Source organism: Pieris rapae, chromosome 21, assembly GCF_905147795.1.
Source record: "Pieris rapae chromosome 21, ilPieRapa1.1, whole genome shotgun sequence".
Classification (NCBI taxonomy): domain Eukaryota; kingdom Metazoa; phylum Arthropoda; class Insecta; order Lepidoptera; family Pieridae; genus Pieris; species Pieris rapae.
The window spans coordinates 4,337,102-4,351,760 of record NC_059529.1 but is presented as its reverse complement, the minus strand read 5'-3'; the positions used below and the strand labels follow the sequence as shown (position 1 = coordinate 4,351,760).

The 14,659-nt window shown below is 31.0% G+C and overlaps 3 protein-coding genes across 3 annotated transcripts; 2 read left to right on the top strand and 1 right to left on the bottom strand.

Moving 5' to 3' along the window:
- Positions 1-265: 265 nt before the first annotated feature.
- LOC110998118 (group XIIA secretory phospholipase A2) lies at positions 266-2,498 on the top strand. Its single transcript, XM_022266579.2, has 3 exons — positions 266-703; positions 777-1,022; positions 1,564-2,498. The coding sequence occupies exons 1-3, from the start codon at positions 472-474 to the stop codon at positions 1,707-1,709; spliced, it is 624 nt and encodes a 207-aa protein (XP_022122271.2). The 5' UTR covers positions 266-471; the 3' UTR covers positions 1,710-2,498.
- On the bottom strand, positions 2,141-3,332 carry LOC110998119 (myotrophin). Its single transcript, XM_022266580.2, has 4 exons — positions 3,158-3,332; positions 2,897-3,007; positions 2,738-2,821; positions 2,141-2,576 (listed from the first exon to the last, which is right to left on the bottom strand). The coding sequence occupies exons 1-4, from the start codon at positions 3,224-3,226 to the stop codon at positions 2,490-2,492; spliced, it is 351 nt and encodes a 116-aa protein (XP_022122272.1). The 5' UTR covers positions 3,227-3,332; the 3' UTR covers positions 2,141-2,489.
- A 2,869-nt stretch (positions 3,333-6,201) lies between these two features.
- LOC110998602 (serendipity locus protein alpha) lies at positions 6,202-14,247 on the top strand. The gene is made up of 10 exons (XM_022267316.2): positions 6,202-6,486; positions 6,627-6,830; positions 7,336-7,581; positions 7,845-7,964; positions 8,320-8,677; positions 8,869-9,050; positions 9,634-9,826; positions 10,450-10,829; positions 11,832-11,973; positions 13,326-14,247. The coding sequence occupies exons 1-10, from the start codon at positions 6,439-6,441 to the stop codon at positions 13,556-13,558; spliced, it is 2,106 nt and encodes a 701-aa protein (XP_022123008.2). The 5' UTR covers positions 6,202-6,438; the 3' UTR covers positions 13,559-14,247.
- The last annotated feature ends 412 nt before the right edge of the window (positions 14,248-14,659 follow it).

Below are 14,659 nucleotides of genomic sequence, written 5' to 3'. Positions count from 1 at the left end.
AGTATGAGTTATTCATAAATATTCATTATTCTCAAAATTTTCTAACACATGAGATTGAATACATTAATTATTTTTTTGTTATTTAATGAACGGCATCTTAATCGTAACCGTCTCTTAGGTATATTATAGTTCCCCAAATCAATATTCTGTGACGTGTCCACCATTTGTTGTCCAATGTCTTCTAAAGTTGTCATAACTCATATGTCAGATGTCTAGTTCAGAAAGTAAACATATTTAAAATTAAAACTAATGAGTATAATGTTTTATTTGTACTTATAAAGTACCTAATGAGATATTTTTAAGTTTTCTTTTTTATAACTGTTTCTGGATATTTTACATGACATATCGGAAGAATATTAATATTGTTTCATAACACGTCAGTTCGTATTTCTGGTACTAATACTTATGTATAGGGTTTACTGAGGGATGAGGCTAATGAGTACCTAGAGACGAAAATAGACAATTTGCGTAATGGATATTCCTTACAGAAAGATTTTAATTTACATGTTAACGTTTGCTGCATATGCTTATACTGGTATTGGATCTACTATGCTTAGAAATCTTAAGGATGCAGTTTTATCAGCAGAGTCAGTTTTCGGTGATGTGTTCAAAAATGTCATTACTGTAGCTGAAAAATTCAAGTCACTGCACGATATTTTTGATGCTGCTGTAGAAGAAGACTGTATTTTCTCATGTCCTGAGGGTAGGTTTAGTTGTATGATAGATAATCTATCCTTCAGAGATTACATTTTTTTTTTAAATATAATTTCTTTCAGGCAACAAGCCTGTGCGCAATAAAAATCATTCTCCAAAATCTGATGGCTGTGGCTCATTGGGGTTTGAGATATCTTCTGAGTATTTGCCACTAGATCAAATGACGAAATGTTGTGATGTACATGATATTTGTTATGATACATGTAATAGTGGCAAAGAGATCTGTGATTTGGAGTTTAAGAGATGTCTTTACAGTTACTGTGATACATATAAAAGTATTAATGTTGCTGCTGATGCAATTACTAAAGGTATGTAGCATATTCTTTATACAAATAAAAAAAAATTGGGTTAGTAAGTAGCATTATAGAAATGTTTTTAGGCAGGTACATTTTTCAATTTTAATGAGTCTGAACAGTTGACTATCCGTTTTATTAAGTGTAGCACCACATTAAATTGGTTTAACAGTGAGTCATAATTACATCCGTTTTCATTACAAACGGTAAAAATGCATAAGTAAAGATAGAATTTTATTTTATAAAAAGGATTTTAAACCTGGATTCAGGCAGCGATCCCAGCTGAAGAATAAAATAAGGTAATTTTTCAATATCTTGTTCATTATATTGAAATATTTGTCATTTTTGAATCAAAATGGGTCAAAGTTTTTAGAAGCAACACTTATCAAATGTCAGAATTCTACAGAATGAAAAATAAGAGTATAGTTAAAATAATTACAAAAATATGCACTAACCTTAATAATGTACTTAACTAATCCAAAATTATCTGTCAGTTAAACTATTATACTTTGTAACATAACTTTTGTATACCATATTTTGTTTTTTTCATTTACAGGATGCAAGGGTGCTGCAAAGTTATTGTTTACTGGAACATTGACATTAGGCTGCAAATCATATTTAGATGCTCAAAACAAGGCCTGCTATTGTCCACCAACAAAAAACAAAAATAAAAAATATGCAACAGGAAATGGGGAATTATGATAATTTTTATCAGAGAATTGTTTTCTTAGCAACTGAAGTACACAGCTGTCCTAATTTTAAAACTAAGTAACATTTTAAGAAGTTATGCTAATGTGAAGGAAATTGGTATATAAATAAAATAGCAGTATTTTTAAACTATTTATAAGGTTAGGTTTTTTGTCATTTTAATGGCTGTGATATTGCTGTTTGATAAAAGAAAAATTTTCAGCAGTATGTTTATACAGCACATGCAACAATTTATTTTGTTTACTAGTCATTATAGTTTTTTAAATACCCACCATGCCATCAATTGCACATTGTATTTTGAAAAATATTGTTATATTTTATTGTGGGAGCTATGCGCTATGAAGGCAGCTTAAATAAGTTTGGTGCTCATTTACTGCATATAAGAGAAAAACATAGATAATCTCCTTTTAAATAAAAAAAATACCTTTATATAAATTTTTATTTTAGCAATAAAAATTACACCTTACCCTTTTGGGTTTACATATTTTCTTAAAAATATTTATATGCTAAATTTTGAGTATAGGCCCCTAGAAGTCACTGATAGTAATGAAAATTTAAACCACACAAGATATAGATTTCATCAATGACAAAGGCCATTATTAATAAATAAAGATATTTTTACAAACTAATGGACGCAGTCAATGCATGTTATATCTTCACATAAGTCAAGCTTAAAAAAATAAATGTAAATAAATGCATTCAATAATATATTATTTACTTTCTTTGCTTTTACCATGTAAAAAAATTATAAGGAATTGCGATTAAATATCTTGATTATGTTAAGAGCTCTTTGATTTCATCCTTTTCTGCTGCCTCAATATAAGGTGTGCCATCTGGTGCTTTTCCATTCTTGGAGGCTCCCTATAAACATTTTTTTTGTATAATGACAAGTGTCTATAAATTCACTTTTAGAATAAAAACCTTGCTCACATTCCAAATGTTAATACGGAATGCAGAGAAGAGAAGTAAATAGTTGATGGACATATTAACTACATAATATTTTTATGGTAAAATGTTCTTACATGTTTAAGCAGCGTTTTGACACAATCTGTGTGGCCTTCCCAAATAGCTGCTAAGATCACAGATATACCATGTTTATCTTCGACCTAAAAATAATAAAAGATTGCAAGAAATATGTATTTATCTTTAAAATTATAATTTCCTTACACATTTTGCCATACATTCGGATCAGCCCCCTTATCCAATAAGTAATTCAAAACAGCAGTTTGACCATAGTCTGCAGCATAATGAAGAGGAACTCTGCCATCAATACGTGCATTGACATCAATTTTCTAGAAAATTGCACAAAGTTATACACATTAAGAAAATAAAGCATCGAAAGTTTCGTAATAGATGCAATAACAACTAAGCAAAGTTAAATCTAAGCCGGAGGACAATAAGTCCCATGCAATTTTATGGTTGACGAATTCGCGATATCTTACGTGCTTCTCTACGATGTCTTTGACTTGATCAATATCGCCGTTTTTAATGCCCCAAACTAATTCGCTCATATTTATTTGTTGAATCGTAGTTCTCAGTAAAAACAAGGCTATAATTCCAAATTTCTCTTTTCCTTTTCTGAAAAATACAACAGATTATTTATTAGACTGACATATGACAACTGACTAGAAAATCTGGCTATAGTCTATCGGTTATAGAATATATTATAATACATCGGAAATATCTGCGAACCTCACTGGAATTTTTTGCTATCTCTCCAGTTTGTATGACGTCATTAAGCCAGGTTCGCAGATATTTCCGATGTATTATATATTATAATATCTTAGTTTAGTAAATAGTATTAATTTGTCTCATTTTCATAACTATCAATGCTAGTAATTTAAATCATATAAAAATAAAGGACGGATATTTTTTAAACTTGTTTTGCGTACACTTTTTCAAAATAAAAAATCTTGACATGGTTATCCACCATAGCGTACTAAGCATGTCGTTCACAATTATTTTAAATAAATAAATAGGGATAGTTGTTATCTATCAGTGAAAGAATCATGATATTTATAACATATATTATTTATATATTCAAGTAATGATTTAAAATATTTATTAAATGCTTATCGTGCATAGAAAGCTATGTCTTGTTCTCCTTAGTTCAGTAGTTTTATATATTAGGTAAAGATTTTCTGATTAGTCATAATATGTATTATATACAATATTCATTATAGTTATAAGTTCTATAAAAAACTATTCACTTTTTTTTTCCCCCTTTGGCTCTATCAAACTATTCACTTTAAGCCCTACTTTTACAGTATTGATGTTGCCATTGAATTGTATAAATTCATTATCCTTTTTTATTAAGACTGAGAATCATAATTTCTTACGTAATTGTACCAAATACCTACATATACATACATACATACCAAAGTAATATTTAGCGCCAAGTATCGTTACTGAATCTTACCCTTAAAGTCGAGACTTCGTGTTTAGTATGACGCCCGTATACTAACAATCGGCTTTCACGCTACTTAGCGCTTACCCTTGCTTATTCTTGGTATAACATTATACCAATAAACTACGTTTATTTGTTCCACTGTAAGTATAAAAAACATCACATTGAAAAAGAATATACTTAACGAATAAAGTATAAAAGAGAAAGTCTAGAATTACTTAAACAATGACCAAGAGGAATAGATTTGCGAAAACTGGAATGTTTTTTTTTGTCGAAAGGAATTGCACAATGAATATTTAATTCCTTCGTAATAACAATAAGAAATATTGGCAAGAGTCTATAAGAATTTGAGTATTCTATGGTGTACACAGATTTAGTATAACTTTAGTTTTCTTTCTTTTTTTTGGCGGGAACTGCAAAAAGAGCGCGCGTATATTTTTAGTTTTATTTTCAATTTTAATTATTTTTGCTTGAAATTTAGTCTAAATAGTAGAATTTAGAAGTAGTGACTATTAGAAATGCGGAGTAATAAGAGGGGCGAGAAATTATAAAATACAGTATATGGAGATCTCTGTTAATACCGACTTTAAAGTATTTGTCGAAGCTACTAATAAGGACAGACTGGGCAAAAAGAGCCTAATTTACTTAAACCACCTTTTTTCAACTGAAATTAAAGGTGTACAAGAGTCAGTAATTACAGTTATTTTTAAGCAGCACAATTCAGATAATAACTATTAACAAGGCATCATTCCTAAAAAATATGAAATGAAAGCCTCCATTCCTGCTGCACAGATTGAAAAGACAGAAATCATAAGATTCGTTCCGACAAGCTTTCCAATAGAGTTGTACAGTAGGCTATCTTCAATATATGAAATTATTGGAATCCAAAGATTCATAAAGAAAGTAAGGTCATGAATATGTTCCTTTAAAAACAGTAAGCATTACTTTTCTATCTAATATTCTACTAGACAATATACAATACAACTTATTCAATTCTTGAAACAACAATACTATGATATATGCATATTTAACAAAACATGGTTCAAAGATAATAATATATTTAAAATATGTACCAGGTTACATGTGTAATAAAAATTCAAACAATACTCATAATGGTGTGGCAATATTAATCAAACAATACCTCTAGTACAATATTATTAACACTAGATTCTATGAAGACATTCAAATTGCTGCTCTGTCTATATCTACAGTAAGTGGTAATTTTACTGTTTTTTGTTTTTATTGTCCACCTACCATATCAGAATAAATAGATTACTAACTATAATTAATAATCTTCCAAAACCAATATTTGTAAGTGGTAAGTCAACATATAGCATTTGGTTATATATTTATTATATTAAGTGTCAAAGGCACAGCTTATTTAATATTATTGATGAGCTGATGACTAAGATTTATGCATTTTGAATGATGGTAGATTTACAACTGTCAACCATCCTAGACAAAATCCTTATTGCTATGAATATTAGCTTCATCAGTGCGAGTCTTGCACCTATGTGTGGATGGGTTGTACATGCCAATGCCATGAGAAATTATCATTACTCTACAATAACAGAAATATCCTTAAATATTAATAAATATCACACTGGTTCACCAGTAGACAGATTTTTATATAAAAATACTTAATGGACTAAATAAAACACTCTTTCCAGAACAGTTTTCAATAATTTAATTATAAAATTTAAAAAAAAACAATCAATGTTATCACTTTCAAGCAGAAGGAACGATCCAACACATTATTTTCGATTGCCAAACTTTCCCATTCCAAAAAAATAACAGTATTTCTCATCAAAAAATATAATATAAATATTATATTTAATAATATAAATTTAAAAAAAAATCTAAGCCAAAGTTTCCTCTTTCAAAGACTTGTGTTGGCTAGTGAACTGTGAACTTAGTGTTACCAATGCATATAAGTATTAAGTATGTTTCTTCCTCCCGCCCGCCGCCACTCAACGTTTTACTAAAAGATCCAACATTCTATATACCTATTTATGATTATATATAAAATACAATTCAAACAATTTAAATTACGAAATTTAGTGTAAAGTGAAGTGTTGTGACTCCAAAGTATCGAACATTTTCCAAATAAGTTAAGACTTACAGGTCTATGTTACCAGGTCATAAAAAAAGTATAACATCGTTTAAAAATAAATTTATAAATGTAGTAGCCGTTACAGTTACATTTTCGAAATATTGTTTAATTTTTTTAATGTTATATTTTATATAGTTAATAATTGTAATATAATAGGAGTAGTAGGAACTGGAAATAAAGAAATATTTTTAGTTATAAAGAAGATGGAAAATCCGACAAAAAGTCAGCGTGGTATGATAACAATAACTTGGGTAAGTTTTTTAGTCAAGAACCAAAGACGTGATGAAACGATATTATTGCTTATAATTATCATGATATGCATTGATAATTAATATTGGATATAAGGCTGGATTTTGGGAATTAAATTGTTTTAATCGTTTAATGTTTTCAGCGTCTTATCTTCAGGGAAATACAACCATTATTTAGAGAAATTGTGGAGAAGTTTGAGCTTTTACATAAATTTGATGAAAAAGAAAATGATGTTGTGGATAAAATGTGGAATGTGTACAAACTTTGCAATGATCAAATCAGAAAGTGTATTCTTATATTAATAGAAATTTTTGACCATAAAAAGGAATACAATTATTGTAATCAGGTTTGTTTTTGAACTGACTTAACATTGAACTATTGTAGTTACTGTGAATTTTTATGCATGCTTTACAGTCTTGCTTTAAAGATCATAATGTTTAATATTTTGAAAAACTTATAGGACATACATTCTCGTTACTAGAAATTCCATGTCAAAGAGTATAGTTTTTTGCCCTGAACTGAAAAAAAATCTTTATAGCAATAGGAATTTAAAATACTAGCTGTACACCGCAGTTTCACCTTCGTTAATTCTGTCATAGCATGATATTATAAAGTCATTAGTCAGTTATAAAATGTAGATCTGGACAACCTTTTTACCTATCCAACTATTATCATACCTATCTTATTTGTAAAACATAAAGATTCAGTATATAAAAATTTACAAACAAGTGCAATAACACAGTGACAAAAGATTTTTATATCTTTATAAGTATGATACTACTGAGCTGCAGATGTTATGATGTTATGAATGAGATACATTATGAAGCTTTTAAATTGTCTATATGTTACAGGAAAGCTTACAATGTATTCTGGAACGTCTATCTTGCTGTCATCAGAAGTTACAATCAATTGATTCACATGTGGATACACTTTTTGGTAGCAGTCATAGCATCATGGATGAGTCCATAAATATCAACACAATGTATTTTGTTAATTGGATAGATCAGACATTTGATATTCTCAATAATCTTTCAAATACAGTATACAAAACAGATTACAAAAGCTCTGAGGATCGTTACGAGCATTGGAAAGACAATGTATGTGAATTGAGTGTTTTCATACAATTCCATAAGTTGATTGTGGGTCATCTATTTAATACAGATTAATGAGTTGTTGAGTTATTTTTAAAATCTGAACAGGTTCTTCTAAAGATTAAACAGTGGTAATTAATGGTAGTTAGTAAAAGTCTTCACGGTCTTATGTAAGAAAATCTTATTAATTTGCGAGCCTGTTAATTTTAATACATTGTTATCAATTATATGGGCATTTTAATGTCTTACAAATTATTCATTATTTTCAGCTTGTAATATGTGTTAGTGGAATTCATACATGTATAGATGAAATGCTATTGTCAGCTATGACGCTTTGTAAATACTGTCTGCCGATGGATCAGCATATTATCAAGGCCCGATGTCAAGTGGTAAGTTAAATAAACAAGTTTATTCTATTCAAGTATTACTTTTAAATGAAATAACAATATCTTTTTTAACATGACTACTACTGACAACTAAATATTTTGTAATGTAGAGTGTTTATAATCTGATATAAACAGTATATTAGTACATACTAGTTTAAATCATATAATAAATTAAGATTTTTTGTATGCCTTCATACATATATGTGCTTCGAAAGTTTTGAGGTTTGTTGCTAGTGAAACATTATTGGTATATGTTTCACTATTTTAGTTAACCTACTTGCCTAAAGACACAATTGAAGACAGACCGATTACCGAAGTAAATGAAATAATATTTGTAATCTGGTTGTCTTAATTTCAGGTGCTAAGAGAAACGAAGGTCCTCCTCTCTGACCTAATAAAAGGCGACTTAGATTCCGTATTTCATGCTTCAAAAGAGAATTTAATTCTGCCAATAAAACCGTCAAATATTTATGTACTAATAGATGTGCTAAAGGATGTTCTATATGTACTAGAAACAAACACAAACACAGCACTGTTGGCTCTTCTCATCCATTGTTTCTCATATAATATATGTCCGGTGGAGAAATTGAGAGCCCATTTTGTTAACAAATGTTCCTGCAATGAGGAATGTGATTTTGTAAAGGACTTTGATGTTTATAATGAACGGCTGATGCAAATTGGATCTTTTGCTATATCATGTTCGTCTGATGAAAATAGTATGTATAAACTGTACCATGACTAATTGATATATATATTCTATTATTGAGATTCACTCAGTAGTCAACTAAATGCCTATTAAAAAAAAAATAGATACAGAAATTTAAAGTTAAAACTAGGGTTGTGACATTGTTGTTTTTAGCTTTTTAGCTATGCATTGTTTATCATAACTTTTTTCTTCAATTTTTAGGAGTTCTAAACCTTCGTAGTGGCTTAGCAAGTATAGAAGGTCTGGATTCACATTTAGTTCCAGCGGTGATGGTAGCACCGTTGGGCTATAACGCATCGTTATTGATTAATATTTGGAAGCGGGAAGTTGCTGAAATAAGGGATCAAGTGTTTCTTATTGTTGATCCGACAGCTTTTGCGCAGGTACCTATTTATTTTCATAATAAACTGTTTTAATTGATTAAAAGATCGGTATTAGGGTTGGCTTGTAAAGTTTGTTAATGGATAAACCCGCTCATTGATTTTCCAATCATGAAGAGAACTGAAATTGAACTATATTATTTTCATATTTATTTTTTTATGGGGCTAGGACATGAATAATGTTAGGTATCAGTTTTTTTTTATAGAGGCAATGTAATTGTATATTTTGGAATACTTTATAATTTAAGAAAAAAGACGATAAAGAAACCGGGTTTTTTGCGGCAAAACCAAGGTCGTTGCAATTCTTGTGTATGTAGCAGTCGAAAACAGAATTTGTATGAAAATGACACTTCGTCGACTAAGCCCCCATGTCTTCTACAGACGGAGACGCCATATGACGTCACAAGTCAAATTACGAGTGTTGCCATTTACTAAGTGACGTTTTTTTTTAATTTTTAATCTTTATTTTTTTACATAACAATATACTACTTAGTCTTAACCAATTTATAAAATTGTTTTGCGATTTATATAATAAATAAACGTCTTTTTATTAATGCTGCAATTTGACAATCTGTTATTATTTCAGAGAGCAAAGCAAATGATGCACAGTACCTTACTTGAGATTATAAAAGATAAAGCTTACAATAACACTAAAGTGTGTGAAGTGATCAACACTGGTTGTGTGTTAAGTGATTTTTTTCACGTGTATCGAACCAACGAACCGGACGCTCTGACTCATCATGATAAACTGCTAACATTGTTAAGTGACTTAGATAAAGGTAACATTTAAATTAATTTCTTTTTTAATGAATAAAACATTTTAAGACAGTATTATGTTCTTAACTGACTTAAAAAATGTGTTATACATATATATTAGGAGTGTTATTTAGGATTAGGATTAGCAGTGTTTCAACCTCTTTTAATAAAATGTCATGTGTCAAATCTAAAAAAGGATGACGTCACAAAAGTCTGAGCGCCTACTTGTCTATGTAGATCAAGAAAAAGAATGACATGTTACTAAAGGCTAATCGCCTATTTGTCTGTCTCAAGGGAGGCGATGCGATCTAAGGTTTATTTTTTTATTTATTATTTTGGAATAGATCATCAAGGTATCACTTATTCCACGTCATTAAAATTTGAACCTGTAGGTATCCCTACTCATCGGCAAAAAGCCGGCGTAAAAAACTCTCGGTACTCTTTAAAAAAAGCAAATCATCAAACAACACATATTTTAAAACACATATACCAAATTAATTAGAAGTTTGATAGGGTTGTAGCGCCACTGAATTATTATCATTTAGGATGCCAAGTGTGGGCTAGATCCACCTATCGAAAACCAGTGGCGATATAACCTGTATATCGATTTTAACACCCAATGCTTATTAATAATATTAAATTCCAGTGATACCAGAATGCAAAATTGTCAGTAATATGTTGGCAACACAGGACGACTTTAAATACAAAACGAAAATCACAGACTCAAAAGCGACTTTCGAACAATTAATTAAGAGATTAAAACTCCTCTATACAATAGTGAATAAAATAAATTGTCTATTATCACCCGAGGAAGATATTTTTGAGGAATCAATTAGAAACGAGACTTTCTCAGTGGCTAAGACGATTGATAAGAAAACGATGAATTTGACTAAGATGTTTCGGACGAATGTTAAGTCGTCCACGGCGAAGTTTCCTTTGGCGATTTTGACTAAGAATTTCAAGGCGAAGACGGAACTCAGTTTTTCATTAAAATTGGATGAAATGTGTGATATTTCGGATATAAAGGTGAGACTTTTGATTTATAACGTGTATTTGGAAATTTGATTTTAGTATGAAATTCAATATTTTGCATATATGAGTTAACTACGTATGTAATTGTTAAATCATAACCATGCGAAGATATGTTACCGGCCTTTATTTTGTAAGGATACACTAAAAACTGAAATAAATTTAAACTACAACGTTTCGTCATAAATTAACCCATTTCTTGGGTCTATCCTTTTGGCGTAAAGGCCATTTCGACCTCTCAGACAGTTGTGAATTCGTCTGAGCTTCGCTCCGAGCAAGATGCCGTCACTCGAGGAGCGACTTCTCCTTTGGGACACAATTAATGAACTGAAATTCTTTCCTCGTACGATCGTTTGTGCAGATGAAGGAATTCCTTTGTTTTCCTATTTTAATTAAAAAACATCTTCATGCTCAAACCATACTAATTTCGGGCAAAATAGCGCAAAATATTTTTATGTATCTATTTGACAATAGAACAGTAATTTCGCGAACCATGTCACTATTAGAAACGATTAAATACAGTCGAAGACATGGGCTGGGGCCAAGACAAAATCACGTTTTAACATTCGTGACTGTCTAACGCCAAACGAATTTGTATGAAAATGGTCACGTGACTAAGTGTGACCTAATAGCATTTCTATACAACTTAATTGATTCGTAATTTAAACTTGATCGGCCTGTTTATAAAACAGAATGGTGGTGAATATGTTAATGATGTTTCTTTCGTGCAAAGATATGTCACAATCTCGAATTGAGAACTGTCAAATGTGTCAAACTTCATATATATGGTTTGACAGCTCTATAGTTGCAGTTTGATTGATGTCCTACCATAATTCATTGAAATAATTATTATTAATTAGTCCGAATATAATATAATACGTTTTTGACATACATAATTTTCCCAGTCAATAAGAATTATACAAGTTAGCAGCACATATTCAACCTTCCTATATATATGATCTACACAAATGTATAGCAATTTATATTTTATTGTTAAAGGGCCGTAACACATCGATTTTATATTCGCCGATGAAAAAGGGCTCATTACGAAAAGCGTTATTGAGTCGATGCATGAAAGTGGAAACTGTAGCAGATTGTAATGAGGATGAAGAAGACGAAATGCTGAGCTTGCAAATAACGGGTATGTGCAAATTTTTGAACCATAGTTAAAAAATCTAAATATAATTTATTCATAAAGGTAACGTAATGCACAATTATGAACGTCACTCAAAATGCTTCTATTTTTTTTTAATTTATTTATAAGCCGGATACAAAGTCCTTTGACTTGCTTCTAAATTTAAATTTATTGCCAGTTCTCAAATCAAGGATATAGGCTGGCTCTTGGACATTTCACGTGAAACGGACAGCAAAAAAAAAGTAAATTAGTTTATATTGGATTAATCATGCCTCTAGTGGGTATGAACGCAATTACACAGGGCCTAATTAACCCTTAGGCTAATTAGGCTGCAACATACGGCGCGACGATCTAGGCGGCGCGCTGAAATCGCGTCTTCGCTTGATCCTATGCATCATCCCCTGCATATTTCAACTAGACCGAGACAAAACAATAAATGACTGTATATAAATTAGATGAAGAATCGACGGCACAAAAAATCTGTCAAAAACTCGAAAAAGATATCAAAATAGATGAGTGTTACCAACTGCAGCTGCCAAGGTCTTTTTCTGAAATTGCAGTGTTATAATAAAAAAAATCTATTAGATAATCTATTGTAATAAAATATTTTAAATAACTTACCATAACTTGAAAAATAAAGTTCTTACCCACAAGACTGAAGGGGTTTAAATATGAATATAGATAAATATATTTGAATTCTACGACCTCATTTTTTTTGCTATGTGATTTACGTGAAATGTCAATACATATATGAATTCACCGTAACTATTTTTTTCTTTTTAAATAATAAACAAAATTATTGCGAAACAGATCCCTAGAATTAAAAAAAAACATGGTTAAATATAATCTGGTATTATATAATCGTCTAAGAGCTAGCAACGTTTTTGAGAGAGCATTTCAGGTAGGCCAGTTTTTAGATATCCTATCTCACACACACACATCACACAGGTAAAATATCGATTTTTTAAAATCATTTTAAGAAGTTTTGTTTCTTGTTCATTATATTTATTGTACTTTCCACAACGTAAATCTAATATTGCCAGACATTTTTAATGCTGTTAAAACTGTCCCAGACGCTAATTTCGAATTAAAAAAAAAACAAAATAATTCAGTACGGCCGAATTTTTTTATATTATTGTTTAAGTATCTAAAAACCTAAAATTAATTTGCCATACAATTATTTATTATTAGCCAGATAGTCCATATGACGTGCGGGAGAGTGAGAGAGATGGGATATCTAAAACTGGCCTTCCTGAAATGCTTGTTTTCCAGACGTTGCTACCTCTCGTCCTATAATTACATAATAGCTTTTTACACTATTAAATTCATTTAATTTTTAATTTTCTTAAAATTTTCAGATGTTTTAAATGACTTAAACAATTTGACAAAATCAAGACGAATGATGAATGTAACATATAACGATAACGATTTAACGAATGATCTAAAGTTATCAGTTAACGAAACAGTTACGAATATAACGGATGTAATGGACGAGCCGTCGAATATAGGAACCCTGGAAAGGATTAATGATCTGAAATTGGTGACTAGTAGATTGAGTGATTTGAAATCAGCACAAGAGACCAGCGTTTAACTTTAAATTTTAACTGTTATTAAAAATTAAGTGACACGATATTACATGCTATCGTTTAAACTGACCGACCTGATTAGGCGTGTATACAATTTTTTTTTTTAATTAACAATGTACACTTACATCGTCGATTCATCGATTTATTGGATAGGAAATTGGTGCGGAATTTGTAAAGGAATCAGATAAATTTAGATATATACATATAACATCTATAATTTTATATTGTTATGAAAAATTAAACTGGCTAAAATTATACATCAATATTTATATTAGATAAAAGGACAGGAATTTTAATGGATAAAAGCAAGCGAAACGGTCATGTCGAGTACAGGCAAAGAATATATGATTAAAATCCCCAACGTCATTGCCACACTCACAAGGGTAGGCAAATGGTTCTCTCTTTAGTCGGCATCTCATGTCTGAGCGTCGTGGTCAGCAACGAAGCATCTAGAACAGACTATCTGCTCCCATCGGTTTCTGTCCAGCGCTTCCCTTAGGACGATGAGTCTTTCACTTGATCGGTCCATCTGGTTGGTGAACGCCCACGTGATCTTTTGTCTTCTGTGTTACCAACCACGATCAGTTTCTCCAAGTTCTCATCGCCTTTGCGCATTGTATGGCCGAAATACGGTATGATTCGCTGTAGGCATATGGTAGAAAAGCCGAGTTCGTATGCAAAGTTTTTTTTTTTTTTTTATAGAACAGGGGGCAAACGGGCAGGAGGCTCACCTGATGTTAAGTGATACCGCCGCCCATGGACACCCTCAATGCCAGTTGAGTCAGGATTTATGTGTTGGTGCGCTTCGCAGTCCAAGATATTCGGAGCCAAATCACCATATCTCAAATGCATCGGCCCTTTGCCGGTCTCGAGCCAAGATGGTCCACGTTTCTACTCTATACAGGAAGATAGGGAAAACTAGTGCCCGTATCAGTCTTATTTTAGTTTTGATACCAATTCCTCTTTTCTTCCAGACGTTGCCTAAACGTGTCATGGTATCCTTAGCCATGACGATTCGCCTTTATATTTCGGGGACAGAACTACCATCGTTGGAGATCTGGGATCCAAGATATATAAAGCGGTCTACGATATTAATTCCAGGGTTG